Consider the following 23,175-nt stretch of genomic DNA (forward strand, 5'->3'; position numbering starts at 1 on the left):
ACTTGATATTTAAATCTAGCTTTGACTCTCTTGTGCTCTAACAAGACAGCCATTATTAAGTGGTCTTTTGCCTTAACTTCAGAGTCTCAAATCCATTTCTCTTATCCTTCCCACAGATAGGATCAAAACTCTTGAATAAGCAGTCCAAATTCCTTCACCATCATTCAAGTCTTAGGATAATCCATCCTTGACTTTTTTCCTCATCTCATTATCTCTCCCACATCCAAGCATCCCTCTTAAAGTCTAGACATATCCTGCTGCAAGACTAGGCAACCTAGATCTGAAATTAGGTTTCTCTGTGTATTATTAATTGTAGTTTCTTCTCTCTTATATATAATAATGTTCTTTTTGAAAAGCCATACCTGTCATAAATGCTGAGAAAAGCAGAGAAAGTCTTGTTTTCATTTTCTCTGTAGCTATAAATTTTAAAGGAAGGTAATTAATGTACAAGGATATGGCAGTAGGGGGGAGATGTGTGGTATAAATAATATGTATGCATGTTTGTATATATGTATGCTTGTATGTATATATGTACATATTTGTTTCTAATCATCAGTACCTAAATGCCCTTCTAGTTATTAGACTCATTGCAGGCCAACCTAATAAAAGGTTGCTGGAGGAAGCTTTCAGTGCAATACTATGGTGTCCTTATGTAGGGAAACATTTATACACAGAGAGAAAGCCATGTAGAAATGATCATACCCCCTGGAACAATGCTTCCAAAAACAAAGAACACTACAGAGCGAGCCACCAACAGAGGCCTGTCAGCCAGTGCCACCCCACCTGCCACGGGACTCAAAAGAAACCACCCAGACAACTCCTCCTTCTCCCATTCCTGAACTCTGGGGCTGGTAGAAAATAAATTCCCGTTGTTGAAACCACCTAATCTGTGGCAGTTAACAGCCGCCCTAGAAAATGATTACTGGGGGAAACTGACAATGTAATGGAATTTGGCAAGGGGACAGGATTTTTTTTTAAAATAAGGTCATCAGGAAGGGCTTCTCAGAGGAATTAGATGTGAACAAGACTTAAATGAAAGTAGGGAATTCATGCCCCTAAGATCAAATAGGAAAGTATTCTGGGCAAAGTAGCAGTAAGTACAAAACCCTGAGGGAGAATTGTGCTCATTTTATCTAGAAGAAGGGAGAAAGGAGTGGCTCGGGCAGGACAATGGAATGTCACGTGGAGAGATCACCACCTGGACTGAGATGGAGGGGGACAGAGTGTCTGGGCCTTGGACAATTCAAGGGCTTGGATTTTAGTCGTTCGTAATAAAACACACAAAAGCATGTGACTGGAGATTTGCATACTCAAATAATTTTAAGTTTTTGTGAATGCTCCACTGCTGTAAGAAATACCTGAGACAAACCACTTGTTAAGAAAAAGGTGCTATTTTGAGTCAAGGTTTTAGAGGTTTTCATCTATGACCTGCTGCCCTCATCCAGAAGACCTTTGTAAGAACTGGCCAGAGGGAAAGGCTGGTGGCAGCCCGAGCACCCTCTGGTGGTGATAGCCTGCTCCAGGAACAGAGCTTAAAAGTGAAGAAGGTGAGCTCCGTTTCTAAGAAATGCAGAAAGTTCTAAGTTCCTGCTCTCTTATACACAGTTAGTGGAATGTGAACTTGTTCAACCATTCTGGAAAGCAGTATGGAAGTTTCTCAAAAGATTAAACATTGAACTTCCCTATGACCCAACAATTGTACTCCTGGGAATCAAACACAAACAATGCCACACTAAAGCTGCCAGCACACACATGTTTATTGCAGTAATGTTTACCATAGCCAAGATATAGAATCAACCCAAATACTTCTCAATGGATGAATGGATCAAGAAAATGTGGTGCATATATACACAATGGAATTCTACTGTTCCATCAGAATGATATTGTACCATTTGTAAGGAAATGGAAAGAGTTGGAAAAATTATATTAAGCAAAATAAGCCAGGTCAAAGGAAACTTAAGTTGCATGATTTCCCTCATTTGGGGAAACTAGAATATGCATATCAATCTACAAGTAAACACACTGGTTGTTACATATATATTTACCATTTGGTATATATATATATATATATATATATATATATATATATAGAGAGAGAGAGAGAGAGAGAGAGAGAGAGAGAGAGAGAGAGAAGACAAATTATTCAGGTCTCTAGACAGTCACACAGTAAGACACTAAAGGAAGATATTTGTAGGAGTGGTTCACAATGGCTTAATAGCTATGTACATATGATTATATAAAATAACAGTTTTCAAAATCCAAGAAATGGAAACAAGATGTTTGTTGTTGCTACTGTTTTGTTGTATTTTCCTTTTATCTTGCTCATATCCTGGCATTGGATGGGTAAGAGGGGGCATAGAAAAAGTGGGACAAAGGGTAAACAAATACAGCAGTGGTACTCACTAAACCCTGTATGGAAAATGAACCCCACAGCTTGTGGGTGGAGTTGCGAGGGAAAAACTGGGAGAGAGTGAGGGAAGGGATGAAATGGTTCAAAAGTAAATGTACTCATTACCTGACCTACGTAACTCTAACCTTATGTACCTTGCCTCTTCAGTAACAACAACACGTAGTTTTAAAGAGAGTAAGCTGCTGTTAAATTGACCCAATCAGACAAACAACAGGATTTCTTAGAAAGAGACCTCAGATCTCAAAGTTTCATACAAGGAAGTAGAAAGCAATTTACTAAGACCAATACTATAGTATATTACAAACTTGGGTCAGGGCTTTCTAAAACTACACTAACTGTTCAAATTCCAAACGCAAACTCAAAATGTGAGTAACAAAAGCATGGTCAAGTTTGCAAACAGCAACAGAAATAATAGCAAAATATATGACTTACTTTTCCACTTTAGCAATGGTGGCCTTCTATCAAGAGGATTTGCTAGGAAGGATTGTTTTCTATACCTTACTACAAGTGAACCGATACTCAAAATCTGTAGGAGAGGTGATCATCCTATCTGCCGCTCCGGGGAAGAGCCACTGTAGAATGCACCTTTCAGTTCCCTCAAAACATCAAAAGCCTAGAAGTTTGGCCTAGTGGTAGAGTGCTTGGCTAGCATGTACAAAGACCCAGGTTTGACTCCTTGGTATCACATACATAGAAAAAGCCAGAAATGGTGCTGTGGCTCAAGTGGTAGAGTTCTAGCCTTGAGGAAAAAGCTCAATGACAGTGCCCTGGCCCTGAGTTCAAGCCCCAAAACTGGCAAAAACAAAAATTAAAAGTGTATATCCCAGAAAGAACCGAAGGCAGAGATGCCTATATATCTATGTCAAGACACTGTTCGCAGAAGCCAAGGTGTGTACCTCACCTAGGCACTCATCAATGAATGGATAAAGAAAACATGGTAAACTTCTACCACTGAGTTTCACTTACCTATTAAGAATAGAATTAAATCACCTTCACAATAAAATTAAATTAAAAAAATAAAATTATGGCGTCTTTCTTTTAGCAAAGGGATAGACCTGGAGATCCCCATGTTAAGTGGAATCATCCCATGTTTTCTCTCATTTGTAGACATTAGAGGAAAACAAAGTAATCAGCTAAGGTCGTGAAAGTCAACAGGAGAAAACGGAAAAGTGGGGGCTCCAAATAACTCCACTTGGGGAATATTCTGAGTCCATAAAAGACCAGTATGTCAGAAAGAACCAGAAAAAAGAAACTGAGAAATACATTCAGTTACAGGAAATATTCTGCAGAATCCCTGGGGTCCCAGGTGCGGTAGGTCTGCTGGACACAACAGACGAGGGAGCACATCATTTATCCTGTGAACTTTAGGAACCAGAACTCAACACATAGGCACCAAAGGGAGTGCTTAAAAGTCAAGACTTCCTAAGCCAGACCCAAAGGAACATAGGCTCCATGGTTTCCCTCATCTGTAATAATTAGTACACATCTAGGACTCTCCTAGCAGAGGATGACTATAGCTCAAACCCTAGATACATAAGGCCATATAGGATGAGGCCAAATTAATGGACCTCCATGACATGGAAACAAGAGCTTACTTATAAGTGACTGTTACTGTTTATGTATTATGTTTTGTTTTTCTTCTCTTGGGTTGTCCTTTGGTTAATCTCATATTGTTACAGTATCCCACTTTGTTACCTGGTATATTATATAGATGTTTACTTGTTTATTTGAAAAATAGGAGGGGGAAAATGAGAGATGGGGGTGGGGGGAGAGAAATGGGGACAAAAACATAAGAAGGGATATCAATGTGTGAGAAGTAATGCACCCTCTATCTGGTGAATATAACTGTAACCCCTCCATACATTGAAATAAAAAATTATTTTAAAAAAAGTCAAGACTTTGATGTCTTCACACAGGAGTCATAGGACCAGAATCTGCTGCAAGAACATTTAGACCTGAACCCAGTGTTCCAAGCCCCAACCTCCTGACTGCCCTCAAGCATGAATCTGTTCCTCCCTTCTGTGCTATAAAATCAAAGATAGACAGATACACCGACAGACACACAGACACACAGACACACAGACAGGCAGGCATATTTATACATATATATGTACAGATAGATAGGCATATAGTCAGATAGATAGATAGATAGGCCTAGATTTGAAGGCAGCTAAAGTTATACTATGGATATTAATTAATTGTGAATCAATGCAAGACTTGAATATAAGGCCTCTTGAGCGCAATGTGCAAATTTATGTAAAAACAATGTGATAATTAGAAATGCATTGGCACATTTTTTTAAACCCAGAACTGTAGCACTCTGTCTAGTCAAACAGACTGCTCATTTGCAAGTTGTCTATATGCAAAGCATTCTGCCCCTGGGATCCTAAAATCTCCTTAGCAAGTCATCTGAAATTTGAGAAGAGCTTTGTTCTGAACCTGTTCTGGTCTCTGCTTTCTCTTTTGTACATCCAGCAAAAAGAGGAAAGAAGGGTTGTGGCTGGCTAGCTCAGACAAGGTACAAATGAGGTCACCCTGGGTGTTTGGAGGGGGATGAAGGAATGTGCCTGCCTTGAGTCTGTTCATGGGTCTCATATTGTATCCAATTTAAGAGCCATTGTTAAACCCAAATCCATCCAGCCTAGGACTCAAACTTCCCCTCAAAGACGGTTAGGTTCTAGGCACTTTTCTGACTCTCTCCTAATGTAAAGCAGAGAAGCGGGTGAACACCACTGCCTCAGCCACCCTGCTGGGCCAAGCGCATGCTGGCAGGTGCCAAAGCGTACAGCAGAGGGCACGCTGTGTCCACAGGTGCTGAGGAGATCCACACCTGGGCAGGAAGTGAGCCAGAGGTCAGTCCCAGGTGAAAGCTGGCGAAGGCTGGCAGGGCAGGGGCCAAGCCATTGCATACTCAGGATCCGGAGGAGAGTCCCCTTCGGGAATTACCTAGCTGATCACCTCAGCTGAGGGGAGGGCCATGGAAGACCCAGAAGAACCTCCCAGAAGATCAGTTGGCAGACCTCCAGCAGTTCTGCTCCTGCAAGTCAGGTGCGAGCCACACAAAGTTCAGGGCAGCTCTTCCACTCCACAAAGCAGGACAACAAAGCTGGCTGTGGAGCAGACAGCAGAGGAAGCCAGAGGGCATCTCAAAAAGAACACCGAAGCCCTGACTCCATCTCAATAATGGGTCCGGGGTTTCCAGGAGCTCAGACCCAGATTAAAAGGACATCCATCCCCAGCCACCAGGTGTGGGGGCATAGGACTCTGTTTTCTTTTCTGCCTGCTAGCCTACATGGCGACCACAGCTTGTGGTGGCCTCTGCTAGTGTGGACTTACATGAGCAGGCCCGAGGTGCTTGTGCTCTCTGCCTCTCAGCACAGGCCAACGCACGGGCAGCTCAGCTTGTTCAAAAATCAAGCCCACCCCAAACTTCCTGAGTCAGAAGCTGCTTTTTAGTTAACCCCAGGGACATTTGCAGGGTTCTATGAAGATTCTGAAGTTCAGGAGTTTGTTGTTTATTTTGGTGGTGGTGTTTTGAGACAATATCTCACTCTATAACACACTGGGCTAAAACTCAAGATTCTGCTGTTTCAGACCTCCAAGTACGAGATCACAGATGTGAGCCAGCAGACCTAACCCTTTTGAAGGTTGGACTCCGAATCTCTACTGCTTGGTGGAGAAAGCTGTTTCCACTCAGCTGCCAAGGGAAAAAGTATAACATTGCTTCGACTCTCATGCATACAAAGAAGGATATTAATCCTACTCGGTAAATGACTCAATTAAACAGTATGTTCATAGATGCCTTAGAAATCAGGATATAAATTTTCAGTCTTTTGCCAGTGCTATGACTATGTCAACCACGTGAGAACAAGATCGTCTCTGCTCTCCCTGTTTTTATTTTTCTTCCTCGCATAGCCAATTTCAGTATTTGCAGCCATCAATCTCAGCCCCTCACCTGCCCAGGTAATCAATCCTCACTGGAGAACCTGACTCTGAGGACAAAGAGAGCCTGCCATTTTGGCCTAAGCCCCTGAGGTTCAACGTCCTAATTAACCACATTGTCTCCATCTATAACACACTTTGTTGCCATGGCAATGTATGCATGACTGCGGGCGAGCCATGTGTGAGCGATGGAGGGTGGCTCCACGAATCAGAGTCCTTCGTGCCGGAATCTCTGTCACCCCTGGCATCCCCCCCTCCTCAGGCTTGCAAAAAGGGGCTGGAACTCTCCCAGATTTACATACACGTGCTTTATGACTGCCATAGTCATCAGTCCAAGGAGACAGAATGCCACAGTGGTGGGGGGGGGGAGCAGAGCTGGGGCTCTGGGTTCTGGTTCCATCTGACATTTGGTTTGCAATACAACCTGGCACCGGGTACTGGGCTCTAAAGAGCCCCAGTCTCCCCAGCCCAAAGGGAGGAGCGAGCACCAAGCGTTCCTACCCGTCAGCCATCCAATATTCGAGAAGATGAACTCAGAACTGTTGGGAATGGGTTACTTAGGATGCAAATTGGTCAACAAGCCTTGCTGACATTAAACATTAACGCATCCAGGCCTATGTGTCACAGTTCATTATCATGCCCATCAATCATTAATGACAGCTTTCTGTCTGGGCTTTTACGATGCCTTCTTTGTGCTGGGTTGTAACCCAGGCGTGCTGGCATTTATTGTGTTTTATGGCTTCTCCAAGGTGGCTCTGGAAGGAGACAGCACGGGAAGAGAGGGTTTAAAAGTTTGACCAGGTGGAGGCCGGCCTCACTCGGCCGGCAGCCGGGGCGGGAAGGGGACACGGAGCGGGCTGAGCTCGTGGACAGCGCCGTGGACAGCGCCGTGGACAGCGCCATGGCGAGCGCGGCGCCCGCCGCGTGCCCGGCCAACGCCACGCTGTGCCACGAGGCCTCATGCGTGGTGGCCGAGAGCAACTTCAACGCCATCCTGAGCCAGGTCCTCAGCGTGGTGCTCACCGTACTGCTGGCCATGGTGATGTTCTCCATGGGCTGCAACGTGGAGATGGGCAAGTTCATGGGGCACATCAGGAGGCCCTGGGGCATCTGCGTGGGCTTCCTCTGCCAGTTTGGAATCATGCCGCTCGTGGGCTTCATCCTGTCCGTGGCCTTCGGCATCGTCCCCGTCCAGGCGGTGGTGGTGCTCATCATGGGTTGCTGCCCCGGAGGCACGGCCTCCAACGTCGTGGCCTACTGGGTGGATGGCGACATGGACCTGAGGTGAGACCCCGCGCGCCCCGCTGTGCCCCGGACCCGCAGGCGCGCGCGCTGGGCTGCGCCTGCCCAGGGCTTAGCGTGGGGCGGAGAGGGGGGGGCCTCTACTTGATGCTTAAACTGTGAAGCCTCCCCCCCCCAACAGATCATGACCTCTGGAGAAAGAGTCCAAGCTGCCATGGTGGTGGGGGGGATGGGGAGGTGGGGATGGTGATGGTGATGGGGGTGGGGATGGTGGTGGGGATAGGGGTGGGATGGGGGTGGGGGTGGGGGTGGAGGTGGGGGTGGGGAGGCTATGGTAGGATGGTTTGAAGTTATACTTACCCTATTATAAAATACACAAAAGCAGAGTTTCTCTGCTTCGCACAGAGGAATCTACATTGCAATGCTTGCCTGACTCAGCCACCTGCCTCCCTGGTCTGAACTATTTCTATTTCTAGTAGAAATAAGAATTACTGGGACTCGACTGAGAATTGTGTTGCTGAAAATTGGGTGGACAGATGTCTTTTTTTTAATTTCCTGGCCTCGATTTCCTCATTGCCGGTGGAAATGCTTCTGCAAAGCATTGGGTGTCAGGGCAAGGTGTGCTCATAAAATACCCGGCTGTAAGCAATCAACACTGTGAACCTCCAGATACCTTCTGCCGGGAGACAAGCTCTAAGGGCTGAGCTGAGCTCCGGGGTTGATGGAGGGCACGGTGGGGAATTAGGAACCTGCCATCTCCCTTCAACTAGAGCTCAGCCAATGCTGACCATCACAGAAGCTTAGATCCTCATTTCTTGGATGTGGTTCCTAGGAGATGGAAATAAACATTATCCCTTCTCTGTCCGTTCTCCTGAGATGGAAGTCCATGATCTTTAGAGACTTAAAAATAAATACCTAAGTAAATAAAGCACAATTCTCTCTGCTCACTGAAATATAGCAAATGATATTTCCTTTCCTTCTCAGAGGTGCCCATCCTGGGAAGTTATCATTTGTGATTTTAGTCAAAGCACAGATGTATTTCCTAAGTTGTAGCTAGGAAGGGGGAATCCTGTGCATCAACAGTGTCAAGGAGAAATGAAAGTGAGCTTTGAGGTAAATTCTAGTAGCCACGCTGTATTTATGAGGAAGCATAGAATCTTCCTGCCTTCTTCCTGCCTGTCATTTCCCCAGATGCTGGTGGATATCCAGCATCGTCACTGTAAATAGCTTCTGCCATGCCATACAAGGATTTCCTTATTTTTCTTCCCTGACTCTTCACTGAGAAGCCCATTCTGCATTCTTTCCTCAGTTTCTCCAATTTCTTCACTGAAATCTATTTTCTAGACTTATTGTTTTCTAGATTCCTTATCACTTTTTCTATCACACACCCTGCCTAAATATTCTCATTTTACTACTCGATTATACTTTTGGTTTTTAAGATCTCTAGTCCTTTGGCTTACCACAAACTCAAAGCAATTCTCCCAATTTTATCTGCACTACCTTTCATCCTTTATTCTGGAAGACCTACCTCACCACCATTTGATCTTTGTTTTATCTTCCTCACACTACATTTTTGCTCTCTCCTGTAGCATTTATTTCTATTTTATCAGCTTATGTTTATCTGACACAATTATATGTCATACACTTTGCTAAGGATCCTAAATACTTTGAAATATTTAGTCCCCTGAAGAATTGTCATATAAGTACTATTATTTCTACATTGGGCAAATAATAAAAAAATAACATTCATAACCTTGACCAAAGTCATTGAGTCAGTTTATGTTAGTGTCAGATTTAGAATCCAGGCTTACCCCTTCTCTTACATAAAACTTCTCAACTTTCCTAGTGTTTCTAATACCGACCAGGTCTATAAAATCTAGTACCATCTATGTATGCTTCTTATGACCATAAAATAGGTTTTACATCTTCTGTGATTGCTTTTGTAACTCTTATCACTGATTTCACTGAATTCCTCAGAACTCACTGAATTCTCATCTACTAATTATTTATATTGCTCCAGCACACAATATGCACACACACACTTACACACAGATATGTTCTACCTGATAGTTAATAGTATTAAAGTTAACTATTTCTTATTTTCTTACATATTGATATTTCTATCATTCTAATACACACTCTCAGTTGAATTTCTGTATTTGACTTCCATGCCCTTCATGAAATGTAAAATTCTTTCATTTAAAATGTATTTTCCTTTGCAAATTTATTCTCCTATGACTTTCATTAACATTCACTACCTGTGAATTGTTGCAATATCATTTGCAGTGGCTTGGCTTTGTTCTTGTTATAATTCAGTATCATCAAGTCAGTAGCATATTCTGTTGGCACTAACAGATTATCAAGATTCCCCACTAAGACAGGGGAAGAAATTCACATTTTAATCCTAGCTAGCCAGGAGGCAGAAATTGAGAGAACCAAAATTCAAAGCCAATCTGGAGGAAAGGTTCAGGAACACTGCCCCCCATCTCAACCAACAAGAAGCTGAGTATTGTGGTACATGCATGTCATCCTAGCTCTTTGAGAAGGTCAAATAGGAAGATCAAGGTCCAGGACTGTTGGGGAAGAGAGATGAGGTGGTATCTGAAAAAGAACCAATGGAAATGTCTGAGATTTGTCTCAAGTTCAAGTGGCAAACCACCTGCTTAGCCAATGCACAGCCCTGAAGTCAACCATTGGTACTATCAAAATAGATTTCTATTTGGAGCAGGCAGTGGGGCTTGAACTTAGGGCCTGAGCACTGTCCCTGAGTTTTTCTGCTTTAAGGCTCGCTCTCTACGATTTGGGCCACAGCTCTAGTTTTGGCTTTTCTGATGGTTGTTTGGGGATAAGAGTCTCATGTATTTTCTTGGGCTGGCTTCAAACCACAATCCTCCTGGGTATCCAGTATCACAAGCATGAGCCACTAGCATCTAGCTCCAAAGTCAGAAATGGAGACAAAAGGAGAGCAAATATAGCAATCATACTCTCCAGACACTATGCTGAAAAGGAACTACACAACTTGTAGGTGAGGAACAGGAGAAAAAAAACTGGGAAAAAACGAAGGAAGGAGTGACACTGTCCCAAAGAAATTAACTACTTATAAAATGGCAACCCTTCCGTATATCAACTGTATAATAAAATTAAATAATAAAGGTAAACTATAGTAAAAAAGAAAATTTTATTTGCCCACTACATCTAAACCAGCTCTCTTCCAACTCTTATTTTCTCCCTCCTCTTAGTCTTTAAGAAATTGCTCTCAAAACCATGACTCTTCATAAATTTTCACAACAAGAATTCAGAATTTATGTGAAAGAAAAACAAGGGGGGGAGGTATCATTCCAAATATTGCTTTAGTAGCTTAAAATGAAAATGCCTGAGCTTCTTCCTCCTCTCTATGATTCCTCACAACGAGGAATCATATTTCCCAGCATATCCCTCCTGGCTCTAGGGAACATATGAATGCATAGCAATAAAAGCGAGTTTATTGTGGAGACAATCTCAAATCCATTTTAGTATGCTTCTTAATTAACATTACAGTGAGAGAACAGAGGAAAAGGAGAGGACGGAAGAAGGAAGGATTTACAAGTTCCAGCACTTTCGCAACAAATAGGACACAACACTGTTTATAACAAATGAGCTTATTTTTCTGGTATAGTCTCTAATTGTGCATCCTATTTTCTAACCAAATTATGGGAATCTATGGCCGCCAGACTAAACTCCCCTGAAAGTCTACAAGTATATCTCTAGCTGTGGCTAGTGCTGTGATGTTTAATCTTCACTGATACTAATACTTTTATCTGAATTCTTTAGTCACATTGTAAATGACTTCATTATTCATTATATATAGTATATCTATCTATATATATATATATATATACATAACTGTAATTAAAAACCTAGGCCCATTGATTGCCTTTGCTTTTATTCTTGATTTGGCCAAATTGCAAATATTATAATTAGATGCATTGAAGTAATGTTTTATTTTTAATTTAATTTATTCATTTATTTATTTTTTATTTCTGTTGCTTTTTTGTGTGTGTTACTGGAGACAAAATTATCTCTCCCTCTCATGCTTGCTAGGCAGACACTCTACTCCTTAAGCCATGCCTACTGTCCCTTTATCACTGGTTATTTTCAGTGTAGGGTCTTGGTGTATGTCAGGACTGGTCTAGGCTGTGACCCTGGACTTGAGCTTTCCCCAGATCCTTTAGTCAAGTTCAGTGGCATCAGCGGCAGGTATCTGCCAATGAACCCAGACACTGTGTGCTTCCTTTGTACTGAGACAATCGTTGCATAGCTCATATATCATTATTTGCTGGGGCTGGCCTCACACCCTGATTCCATGATGGATGTCCATATCCCATGCAGCTAAGTTTACAGAATGCAACCACTCAGTCCCCCTGGAGTGGTGTTTCTCATGTGAGGAGTATGTTTAGCCTTTTCCTCCATGTAAACATCAACTATCCTTAAGAAAAGACCATTGTTGTAACTGGCCAGGAAAGGAAGGAGAGATGGGAAGAGGAAAGGAAGGAAGGAAGGAAGGAAGGAAGGAAGGAAGGAAGGAAGGAAGGAAGGAAGGAAGGGAAAAGAGGGAAGGAGGGAGGGAAAAGAGGGAAGGAGGGAGGGAGGGAGGGAGGAAGGAAGGGAGGGAGGGAGGAAGGAAGGGAGGGAGAGGGAGTGAAAAGGGGGGAAGGAAATGAAGCCAGCGGACAGTCACCCTGCCAATTCCCTTGCAGCGTCAGCATGACCACGTTCTCCACGCTGCTGGCCCTGGGAATGATGCCCCTGTGCCTCTACATCTACACCAAAATGTGGGTTGACTCCGGGTCCCTCATAATCCCCTACGACAGCATAGGTAAGTGGATCTGCCGTGGGGCCGCCGACTGGCACCACAGATGCCATGGCTGCTCCTGCAGATTGAACAGCGGGCCGGCTGCACGCCTGTGCAGGCATTGCACTGGGGGCACTTCTGCTGGATTCCAGTTTTGTTGTAAAGTCCTCTTGGTATTTCCTTGAGTGTTGGCAGAAAGTGAGTTGCAAATTTGGGTCCTACGAGAGAACCTACTTTTCCTGCACTCGCATCTGTGTGGGATAGAAGACAAGGTGAGGGTCTGCTATGGATCTCCATGGTATCCCGAGGAAGCTGAAGCTGGGGACCCCAGTCTCCATCCAGTCCTCATCCACAGATAACTAACTCATGATCATGGCAATCTGAACACTCCAAGAAACACCAACATAAATAAAAGTCGCACAATTTCAAAGCAGAGCACCAGAGAACCGTCATGACAGAAACAGTGGAGGCCAGCAGCTGACGCAGATGGGTTGTTACCTTCCACAGGGAGCCCCATCTCGGAACAGAAGTTGACTTAGTGGCTCGGTCTGTATTCATACCCGTAAAGTCACTGTGGCTCTGTCTACTATTCATGTGGACTCTTAGAAGGCACCCCCACTCTTCTCCTAAGAGAGCATTTTTTTCCACTTCTGAGAAAAGTAGGGTGGTGGGTGATGAATGAAGAGGTTGGTACAGATGGCGATGTGGTCAAAGGGAAGACAAGAGGGTCTCTGCCAACGCAAAGGCAGGATTTCCCACAGTCACAAAGAGGAAATGGTTGCTGGGGGACAATATGTAAGAACTGACTACCAGATATGCCACATAGTAAAGAATTAGAGTTTTCTCTCAGATGACCTTGTAAAAGTGTCTTCCTGTGTTGGCTTTCCCATTAAAGGGAGCATATATCCAAGGTCAACTATGCTCCCCTAATGACTCGGGATTTCTCTTGAAATGGAAAAATGGACTAAAATTCTCTTTTGCGTCTAAGAAAGATTGTTTCTGTGATGAACTCTGATTCGAATGTAGACAGCTGAATATGAACAAAGTTTGTGAAAATTGTGACCTGCCTTGTGGTATTTATAGTCTCATTTCTGCCCATTGTTTCTACCACACACATCTTATTTTGAAAAATAGGCTTGGTTGGGCACAAGTAGTTCATGCCTGTGATTGTAGCTCCTCGGGAGGCTAAGATCTGAGGACCACAGTTCAAAGCCAGCCCAGGCAGGAAAGTCTATGAGACTCTTATCTCCAGTGAACCACCAAAAAGCAGGAAGTGGAACTATGGCTCTAGTGGTAGAGTCCTAACGAGTACAAAGCTCAGGAAGACGATCCCGGACCTGACTTCAAGCCCTAAGACTGGCAAAAAACAAAAGTCTTAACTGTTAAACTCTGTTCTGTGTAGGTTCTCTTATCTCCCTGGCTGTTCCCTTCCTTAGCGTTAAAGAGTGGAGTGTGAGCATCACATAGTATGCACTGGGACTGACTGGGAAAATTTTATTGCATAATGTTCACTGACTAAGAAATGCACTTAAGCCTTAAAATATTCTTGTTCATATTCCTTCCCTTCTGGGAAATGTCCCCAGGAGAATACTGAATAATTCTAACTCTAAGCTGGATGATTTAAAGCATAACCTTTAATGTGAATAAATGTTGAAAGGAGGAAAAAAAGGGAAATGACTAAGTACTTGGGAGCAAGAAAAGGTCACTGAAAAAGGAGAGTAAAAAATAAATGAAAGAGGAAGGAAAGGAGAGGGAAGAGGAAGAGAACGAGGATGAGAGGAGGGAAGGAGAAATAAACGGATGGAAGGGAAAGGGATAAAAAGATAAAGATATAAAGGAAAGAAACAGGAAGGGGAAGGAAGAGAAGAAAGGGGAAGGATGTGAGTCACACAGATAGCAACTACGGCTGGCCAAATATCCAAAATATCCTCAAACCTGGCCTTTTCTTCTTGATGTTCCCTGCCCTGTAAAGAGAAAACAAACGTGCCAATGGTTCACAGCATGTCATCGTCACCTTGCAAATGCGGCAGATGATGCTCAGAGCAGTTGGTCCCCCAGGAATCCATGGGCCTGCCCCCACCCCCCACGCTGCTATGTGTGCTGGCACTGGGCACAGGATGGCTTCCACTCAGAGCTCAGGGTAGACCCGTGACCCAGGAATGACCACTGAGCCCCTCAGATGATGACATCTCACTTGGAAGGGTCACTCACCGCTGAAGGCACTAGAAGCAAACCCTGTGGCAAAGTCTTATACCCTGAGTGTCCCCTCAGCGTTGTACCTGTATCACTGCTGGATTTTCACTGGGCCCAGGGACCACCGTTATCCTCTGTTTTATTCATGGTGAAGTGAGCACCGGCGGGTTGATGCTCAGGTTCCAGTTGGAGAACAAAGAAAGGTGGTCTCCAGTCTACCTGACCTCCAGTTCCCCACGTGAAGATGCTCACTGCGCTTCTCTCTTCCTCCTCTTTCACCCACCTTCTGTTCCTCCAGCTTGTGACTTGTCAGCGTGACTAAAACCCATATTCTGGTTTTGATAACACAACTGCAAGGAGATCCATCCTTTGTGATCCATGTAGGAAGACAATTCACACAGATAGCTCCACCATGTGAGGAGGAAGTCAAACGAACAGCCACTGAAGAAGCTGAGTGCCACCGTCCCCACACTCCAGGCAGGAAGGAGCCACGTCTGCCCCGTGGAAAAGAACTGGCAAGATGTCTTTCCCATCAACATCAAATCATTAAAGGGAAAGTCCATGTGGCCCAGCCAAGCCCAGAGAGGAAAGTCCCTTATGCACTGCCTATGCTGACCCTGTCACCATGGGTCACCCTGGCTAGAGAAAAGGGACAGATTCACTATGTTGAAAATAATATTACAAAAGCATGACTACACTTTCTTTTCCATTCAAGCTATGCAATACAAACATTGTATGCAGAACATTTTAATATAAACAAATCTCACAGAATTTCAGGAATAATTCAGAGATCCAAAAAAAAATAAAATAAAATCTCTTCGACCAAATGGTAGGAAGAAAAGATACCTAAGCAGATTTCAGTGAGAGGAAAGGGGGCACATCTTACCTTTCTGTTAATGCTCTTTTTTTAATCCATGTTGTGCTATAATTTTCCTACTACTTCCTTCTTTCTTTCCTTCCCCCTTTGTTTTTTCCAGCTCTTGGCCATTACTTAAGCCTGCTGAGTAATATCTGGACAAAAGTGATTGTTAACATTTATCAAGAATGGTTTTAGTATTATTACATTCATTTTTTCTTTCCCTGTGGGTCATGGGGCTTGAACTCAGCCTGGGCATTATCCCTGAGCTCTTCAGTTCATGGCTACTCCCCTACCCCTGAGCCAAGCCCCACTTCCCATTTTTCTAGAGCTTAATTGGAAATAAGAGTCTCAGGTCCTTTTGTGCCCGAGCTGGCTTTGAACCTTGATCCTCAGATCTCATCCTCCTGAATAGCTAGGATTCCAGGCATGAGCTACTGCACCTGGTTTACAGCTTTGAAATGCAGAATCTGTTCTGCAATCTTTGGTTACTCCATCCCAAAACACTCAATTTCATGATTTCAGTTATTTTCCCAGACTACCTTTAGACAATGTTTGTAGATGGGCATCTAGAATACAGACCTGTAATTTCCAGCCTATTTAAGAGGATGAGATCTGAAGATTGCAGTTTGAAACCAGCCCACATGGAACAATCTACAAGACTCCATCTCCAAAATGTCTAGCAAAAGCAGGACTGGAGGAAGAGACCAAGTGAAAGAGAACCAACCAATCAAAGAAGCCAGTTGACTGTAAGGTCCAGAGTTTAGGCCTCAGTATTTCCAAGGGGGAAAAAAATGTTTGCAAAAAGGAGCCCTTGAAAAGTTAGAAGATGTTGCTGTTCTGTCGTATGAAGACAGCTGTTGGACAAATGTGTATTAAATAACATGGGGAAACAAGCCACGTGTCACAAGAGTGGCAGTCAATTTAATGTGGTGAGGGTAAATTATGAGTCTTTTATCTGGCTGAGTGAGCATGTTGCTGCAAAGAATGATAATCACGCGAGAAGTTGCCAAAGTTATTCTCTCATGGAAAATTTAAAGCCTGATTTTTCAACCTTTTGTTTCACATCTCTGTCACAGACTTGAGGAACTGCGCTCAGTTTTAACCCATCACTCATTGGGCTTCAAAAGTCCTGCAGATCCTCAACAAATTGTCAATATGTTCTTTCATTTAAAGGATACTTCAGTATTTCTTTTATGTCTACTACCATGAAGTAGCTGACAGATATAAAATACTGTCTATGGAAATATCTTTATGAAAAAATATCAGCCACACAGATGCACACACACAAACATGCACACATAGATACATATGTATGTGTACATAGATATATGTGTATACATATGTATATATATATATGCATGCATGCACAAGCATACAAAAATGTGAGCGCATTTTTCTAGAATCTAGAAAGATCTGCAGGGCATGATGAGGTAATCTTATGATCTCAGCTCCACAAGTGGCAGAAGAAAGATAATCAGATTTGAGGCTAGACCTGAGCAACAGAGGAAACCCTCTCTAAAAAATAAACAAAAATGGCCGGGAGTTTGGCCTAGTGGTTAAAGTGCTTGCCTAGCATGCATGAAGACCCGGGTTCAATTCCTCAGTACCACATACATAGAAAAAAGCCGGAAGTGGTGCTGAGGCTCAAGTGGTAGAGCTCTAGCCTTGAGAAAGTCCAAGGACAGTGCTCAGGCCCTGAGCCCACGCCCAGGACTGGCAAAAACAAACAAACAAACAAACAAACAAACAAAAACTAAAAAGGCTGTAGAGAGTAATAAAGAACCTGCCTAGTATGCATGAGGCTCTGAGTTCAAAATCCCCAGTACTGTGAAATTAATTAATTAATGGAATTTAATTTGAAACTAATAGACTTAAGAAGCCAAAATGTTGACAAATTGAAATAAGTATATTGGAAATATAAGGCACTCAAGAAAACTCACTCCAGGACTTACTAGAAGGATTGTATGTGATAAATTCTCTTCTTATAATATAAAATTATTTAATGGAATGGGAAGTGGGAGACAGACGGGTGGGAGAAAGGAGGGAAGTGGGAGGAAAGGGAGGAAGAGGAAAAAGAGTAGGAGGTGAAAGAGAAAGAGGTGGAGGAAAAGGAGAAGGAGAAGCTGAAGGATATGTGTGTATAAGTCTTCATTCTGTTGTGTATGTTCAAGAAATATTAAAATTCCACTTGTACCTTCTTAGGCCATTTACATTTGATTTTTCTCTTTTCATGTTGACCACCTTCAGGGATTTCTCTGGTGACTCTTGTTATTCCTGTTTCCATTGGAATGTATGTTAATCACAAATGGCCCAAAAAGGCAAAGATCATACTTAAAGTAAGTATCCCATGCTACAGGAAGCATGGCAAGATGCTGCCAGTAACAAGATCTGAAATGATAAAGTCATCCAATGTGCTGAATTGTCTCGTTCTCATTGTATCCCTTCCTAGGGGCCTACTGTTAACTAATCATGCAGTCCTTCAGTGTCCTTTCTGACCCCACCATGGGGGTTGATTTCTGTCAGTCTTTTGAGACACCAATCCAAGCATTGCCTCTTGGCTTTACTCTACTGTCTGGTCACAGCATTGCTGTTACCTCTGTCATGTGAGTTTCTGTTACAAAACAGTTAGAAAGTAGAACCTATATTTTTCATGCCTATAATTACATATTCACTTCAATGCCTGGCAATTGGTAGATGTTAAGCATAATTTGTTCCCCATAAGGAACTATATCTTAACTCTATGTAATTTAACTCTATATGTTTAACCTGTATGGCTACAGATACAAATGGTGTAGATAGCTTCTACTACTCCAAGTGTAGATAAAGCTATTGAGAGGGCAGATATAGATAATGAGGAGAAGGAGGGAGGAAAGAAAGAAGGGAGGGCGGGAGAGAAAGAGCTAGATGCAATATTAAGATCTGAGTTCTCAGAGCCCTGTGCTTTCTGAACAAACCACCCATCATTTGGGATAGACTGCCAGTGCTTTTGCTTTTGTAGTTAATTTTTCAGATAAGGTCTTGAGTTTTTGCCCAGGTCAGCCTCCAGCTACAATCAATCCTCCTATCTCTGCCACCCAAGAACATAGACCAGAGGAGTGCATTATCACAAGTGATTCCTAAAATTTGTTTTTAAATGTATACAAAGCATAAGAATGACAACAGTGGCTTATAATTATATGTGCCCTTTGAGACTTCTATAGAACCTTATATCCATTTTCTAATTTCCATAACAATTACAAAAAAGCGGCTAGACCACAGTTTTATCCCCAGATGAAAAAATGAGCATCCAGAAAAGCTGATGGTTTACCAGAGGAGACAGAATAGAAGAAAAAGAATTGGAAACAGAGCCTTCCTCTCTGACCAAAGAATTAGAAAGATGGAACATTATGTTCTGGAAAACTGAGCACGGATGCGAGATTCTTCTATTATTTTGTTAAGTATAGAAACATGGTACCAACAGCATTAGTCCAGTGGCCAGGCTAGCAGCACAGAGAGAAATCTCTGTCCCTTCCCGCATGGGTGGAGATTTGTTAGCCCTGCTCCCTGGCCACTCATCTGGACTCACTGACTTGGGGCTGTGGGCATCTCTTGTACCTTGTTGTTGTTTTTTTTTTCCAGATTGGGTCCATTGCAGGCGCCATCCTCATTGTTTTCACTGCTGTGATTGGAGGAATATTGTACCAAAGTGCCTGGATCATCGAGCCCAAACTGTGGGTCATAGGAACACTATTTCCTATTGCTGGTTACTGCCTGGGCTTTTTCCTGGCTAGGATAGCCGGCCAACCCTGGTACAGGTATGGTACACTGATTAATTGGCCTGGAGATTTTTTATTTGTAGTAGCAGTTACATTCGTTTGCTAAGTTTAGGGTGACAAATCGAGTGGTTCAAACAACAAAGATGTATTATCTGATGGTCAGAATAAAGTTGCTCTAGAGTTCATTTTCTCTGAGAGCCATGAACAAATGAGTTACCATACAAGAAAGAGGTCTCCTGGGCTTGTACAAGGCCATTCTCCAGTCTCCCTTTATCCTCTTCCCTCTGTATGTTTCTAAGCTGAGATTTCCCTTCATATAATGACACTAGACATCCGGGAACCCTAAGGACTTCCTGTCTTGCCTGTGTCCGCAGTGATCTTGTTTCCATGGAAGGCCTCATTCTGAGCTGCTAGGGATCAGGACTTCCACAAGAGCATCCTAGAGAAAGCCATACTCAACCCAGAATTACTGTAAATACAGACGACATGCCCAAAACCCTTCACCTTTAATCACCAATTAGCTCACTCAAAATACAACCATTATTTCCTACCTTGTGGACATCTCCAGGAAGACAATGCTGGAGGCTTTTGTCTTTGGTCCCCTGGAAATCTTCTAAACCACCCCTAGCTACCCAGTGAGGGTCGAGCTGAGCTATTCCATCATGAGGGCTTCATCTTCACTAAGCAGAGCAAGTTTAACAAGTGGTGATTTGCTCCTTGTACTCCATGTGGGTTCCTCTAGCCAGCACCAGGGTCACCTCTCCGTCCAAACATGCCGAGCACAGAGGGAGCCTTAAACCCCTATCTAGGGGTATTTCCTCTCCTACGACTCCACCTCAGCCAACAGACAAGGAGAAAAGAAAGTGTAGAAGTTACCACAGATGTGAGGTTAGTGAAGGAGCACCCTGGGACAGCAGGAAGCAGTGTTGGAGTGACTCAGACCAGGCCACTCACCAGCCATGGGGCCTTGGAGGAGAGACTCGCTTTCCATACAACGGGGATCATCATTTCTGCCTTTCTAGGTTTTGATCAGGATTTAGTCAGATTGTAGGACTGATACTAACAGAGCATTTGAAGATGTTTAGAAAGTCTGCACTGTGCCCTGTGCTCAAGAACATAATTGAGAAGGGTCGTGAGATTCTTTCCTCCTTTATGGAAACACTAGCCATACACTGAAAAAAAAACTGCTACTGTAAGAACTTTAAGCTGAAATTACTTACTAAAATACAGTCTTGCTTTTTAACCCGTCATTTAAAAAAAGAAAAGACAAGGAAGGGAAAAGACACACTGAATGTATACATTCAACACAAAGAGAAATTGGATGGGACACTTGCTCTCAATGCCTCTGCGCTGCAGGCCATGCAATAAGGAAAGAAATCAAGCACTGACACACGCGTTCTCTTGACCCTCCCCACAGATGCCGCACAGTTGCTTTGGAAACAGGAATGCAGAACAGTCAGCTGTGCTCCACCATCGTGCAGCTCTCCTTCACCCCCGAGGAGCTCAACCTGGTGTTTACCTTCCCGCTCATCTACAGTGTTTTCCAGATCGTCTTCGCCGCAATATTATTAGGAAGTAAGGAGTTCTGTTGATCAACTTCCATGGTGACACTCTTCTTGGGGAAACCCTAGAGTAGCTAAAATCGTCTTTTACCCATTCACTCTTTCTAACTGCAAACTGCAAGTAAGAGGAAAGCCCTGGCAGCCCCTTCCGAAAAAGGCAGCTGTGGAGTCAATGTGTTCAGGAAGAGCACTGCCAAGTGGGAAGTAGCAGAGGCTGATGGTGTCTGGAAGTTTCCTTCCTGCAGGAGTTAGGGAGGCATACTGGCCTGTCTAGAAACCTCCTGTGTGTCTTTCCAAAGGCCTCCAGTCTTCTGGCTGGCATTTTTGGCAGAAAGATATTTTTCAGAAAGTGACCTAAGCTAGGAATGCAGATATATGTGTAAAATCCCATTATTTTAGAAAACAGAAGCAAAGGTCAGCCTAAACTCTACACCGACATCCAATGTAGAAAGAAAAATGCTATAGAAATGCTATTTATTGGGCTCGGTTATGAAACGTTTGCCTGTGTACATGTATATGCACACCTAGATTTTAATACCTATGCATTTGAACCAATTTAAACACAAATGACATATCGGGGAGAGTTTTTGATTCCTAATTTTGCTCTACTACAGCACTGCCTGATTCTTTCCATCAGGGCTGCCCTCACTGAAACACTCCCCTGCATTGTCCTTTCCAAAGAGTAATGATGTTTTGTCTTAGCTTTGTTCTGAATTTTAAATTCAGGGCTTCAGTCTTCCTAGGCCAACACTCTACTATGGAGCCATACCTCCAGCCCTGATTTTTGTTTTTTCCTGGCTATTTTGGGTGGAACAAGTTCTCAGTTCCCTACTTTGGGCTTTCTGTCATTGTTGGGTGCATATCTCCACTGTATCAAGCTGCTCCCTTTGTCCATGGAGACAGAACTAACTCAAAAGAGACTGCATAATAAAAGACAGAGTCAAAGGAATGAGGTACAAGGGGATACCAGAAAAATCCAGCACTTTCTCTCAGCATTACCACTAAGTATGAGAACAAAGAAGACATCTTTGTTAAATGTACACAGAGCCAGGAACTATATTTTGGTGACTGAACTAGCAGTTTAACTTTTAAAACAAGGATAGGATAGGAAAGGAACAAATGGAAAGAAGGAAATGAGGAAGGGAAGAAGGGAGGGGGCGAGGGAAGGAGGAAGGAAGGAAGGAAGGAAGGAAGGAAGGAAGGAAGGAAGGAAGGAATAATTACTAAACTAAATCCTTAGTATGAATTGAGGGAATGCCAGGCTAAATAGTTTATAATTGGTGTTGGATTTTTAAGTTAATCACAAGCTCAACTAAATTCAATAATTGATGTCAGGCATGAGTGACTCACACCTACGAACCTAGTTAGTTATGTAGTCCTGAAATGGCTGCTACCAGAGGCCTGCGAGTTCCACGGGAGAAAGGATAGTCGATCACCCCTCTCCTCTGGGAATAAAGGCAGGAGGGACCATGTATGTTATTCTTGACTCCATTCTTGCTGCAAAGCTCCATCAGACCAATTTTACAAACTCTGCTCTGCAGCATGGTGCAAACGTGCTGAGAACAAACATCATGAGAACAAAGTGAAGAACAGTGACTTGGTGGAGGGGGGCTGGGTGTGGAGACCATGCGTTCTTATGCTCGGTGTCACAGCACTGAACTCCAGGAAAGGCCACAGAGGCGTGATGAGCCATGACTGGCTCTGCTCTGCCTTTCTGAAGAGCACCCACCCTGCTCCTCATGAGCATGGTAGAATTAAGGACAGTGTTTGTTCTCACTAGAATAGATGAGAGCTGTAGAGATGGGAGTCTACAGAAAATGTAAAGTCGTATGACCACTTCCAAAGTAATTCTACACCACACCACCTGATAGTGCATTCACCTCCTTTGTATTGCTTTCCAGTTTATGTTGGATACAAGAAGTGTTGTGGGAAAAACGCTGCCACCTTTTCCAAGAGAGAAGATAATGATACAGAGTCCAAGTCAACCTGCCACGAGATAAATGGAGGCTTCCAGCCAGATGAGAAGTAGACCAAAAAAAAACAGGAAAAAGAAAAAGAAAAACAATGCTTTTAAAAAATTCTTAAACTATACAAGATACCATTCTATTTTGGGTGGGATAGCTAGTAGGGAAAAGTTAAAGTGTAAATTTAAATTTGAATTGAACCTGCACATTGGTTTTGGTGCACATTGGTACAGAGTGACTAGTGCTCTAATTGAACAAGCACCGGGTCATATATGAATATGTTCTATACACATATGCACACACATGCACATACGTGCACACACACACACACACACACACACACACACACCACTTACTGGTTGTCTTTGGGATACTCTTTACTATCACTCCAATTCCTTAGGCAATAGGCATTTGCAT

The 23,175-nt window shown here is 43.2% G+C and overlaps 1 protein-coding gene across 1 annotated transcript in view; it reads left to right on the plus strand.

Moving 5' to 3' along the window:
* The window catches only part of Slc10a2 (solute carrier family 10 member 2), a 39,466-nt gene extending 16,592 nt beyond the window's left edge, over positions 1 to 22,874 (plus strand). Inside the window, exons 3-11 of the mRNA XM_090341774.1 lie at positions 1,446 to 1,547; positions 5,152 to 5,262; positions 5,698 to 5,761; positions 7,102 to 7,636; positions 12,331 to 12,449; positions 17,725 to 17,813; positions 19,096 to 19,271; positions 20,650 to 20,807; positions 22,696 to 22,874. Of these exons, the coding sequence (XP_090197900.1) occupies positions 1,446 to 1,547; positions 5,152 to 5,262; positions 5,698 to 5,761; positions 7,102 to 7,636; positions 12,331 to 12,449; positions 17,725 to 17,813; positions 19,096 to 19,271; positions 20,650 to 20,807; positions 22,696 to 22,823 (1,482 nt within the window). The 3' untranslated portion in view covers positions 22,824 to 22,874. The remainder of the gene's footprint in view (positions 1 to 1,445; positions 1,548 to 5,151; positions 5,263 to 5,697; positions 5,762 to 7,101; positions 7,637 to 12,330; positions 12,450 to 17,724; positions 17,814 to 19,095; positions 19,272 to 20,649; positions 20,808 to 22,695) is intronic.
* Positions 22,875 to 23,175: the final 301 nt, after the last annotated feature.

This window comes from Megascapheus bottae, chromosome 11 (genome assembly GCF_031878675.1).
Source record: "Megascapheus bottae isolate mThoBot1 chromosome 11, mThoBot2.hap1, whole genome shotgun sequence".
NCBI lineage: Eukaryota > Metazoa > Chordata > Mammalia > Rodentia > Geomyidae > Megascapheus > Megascapheus bottae.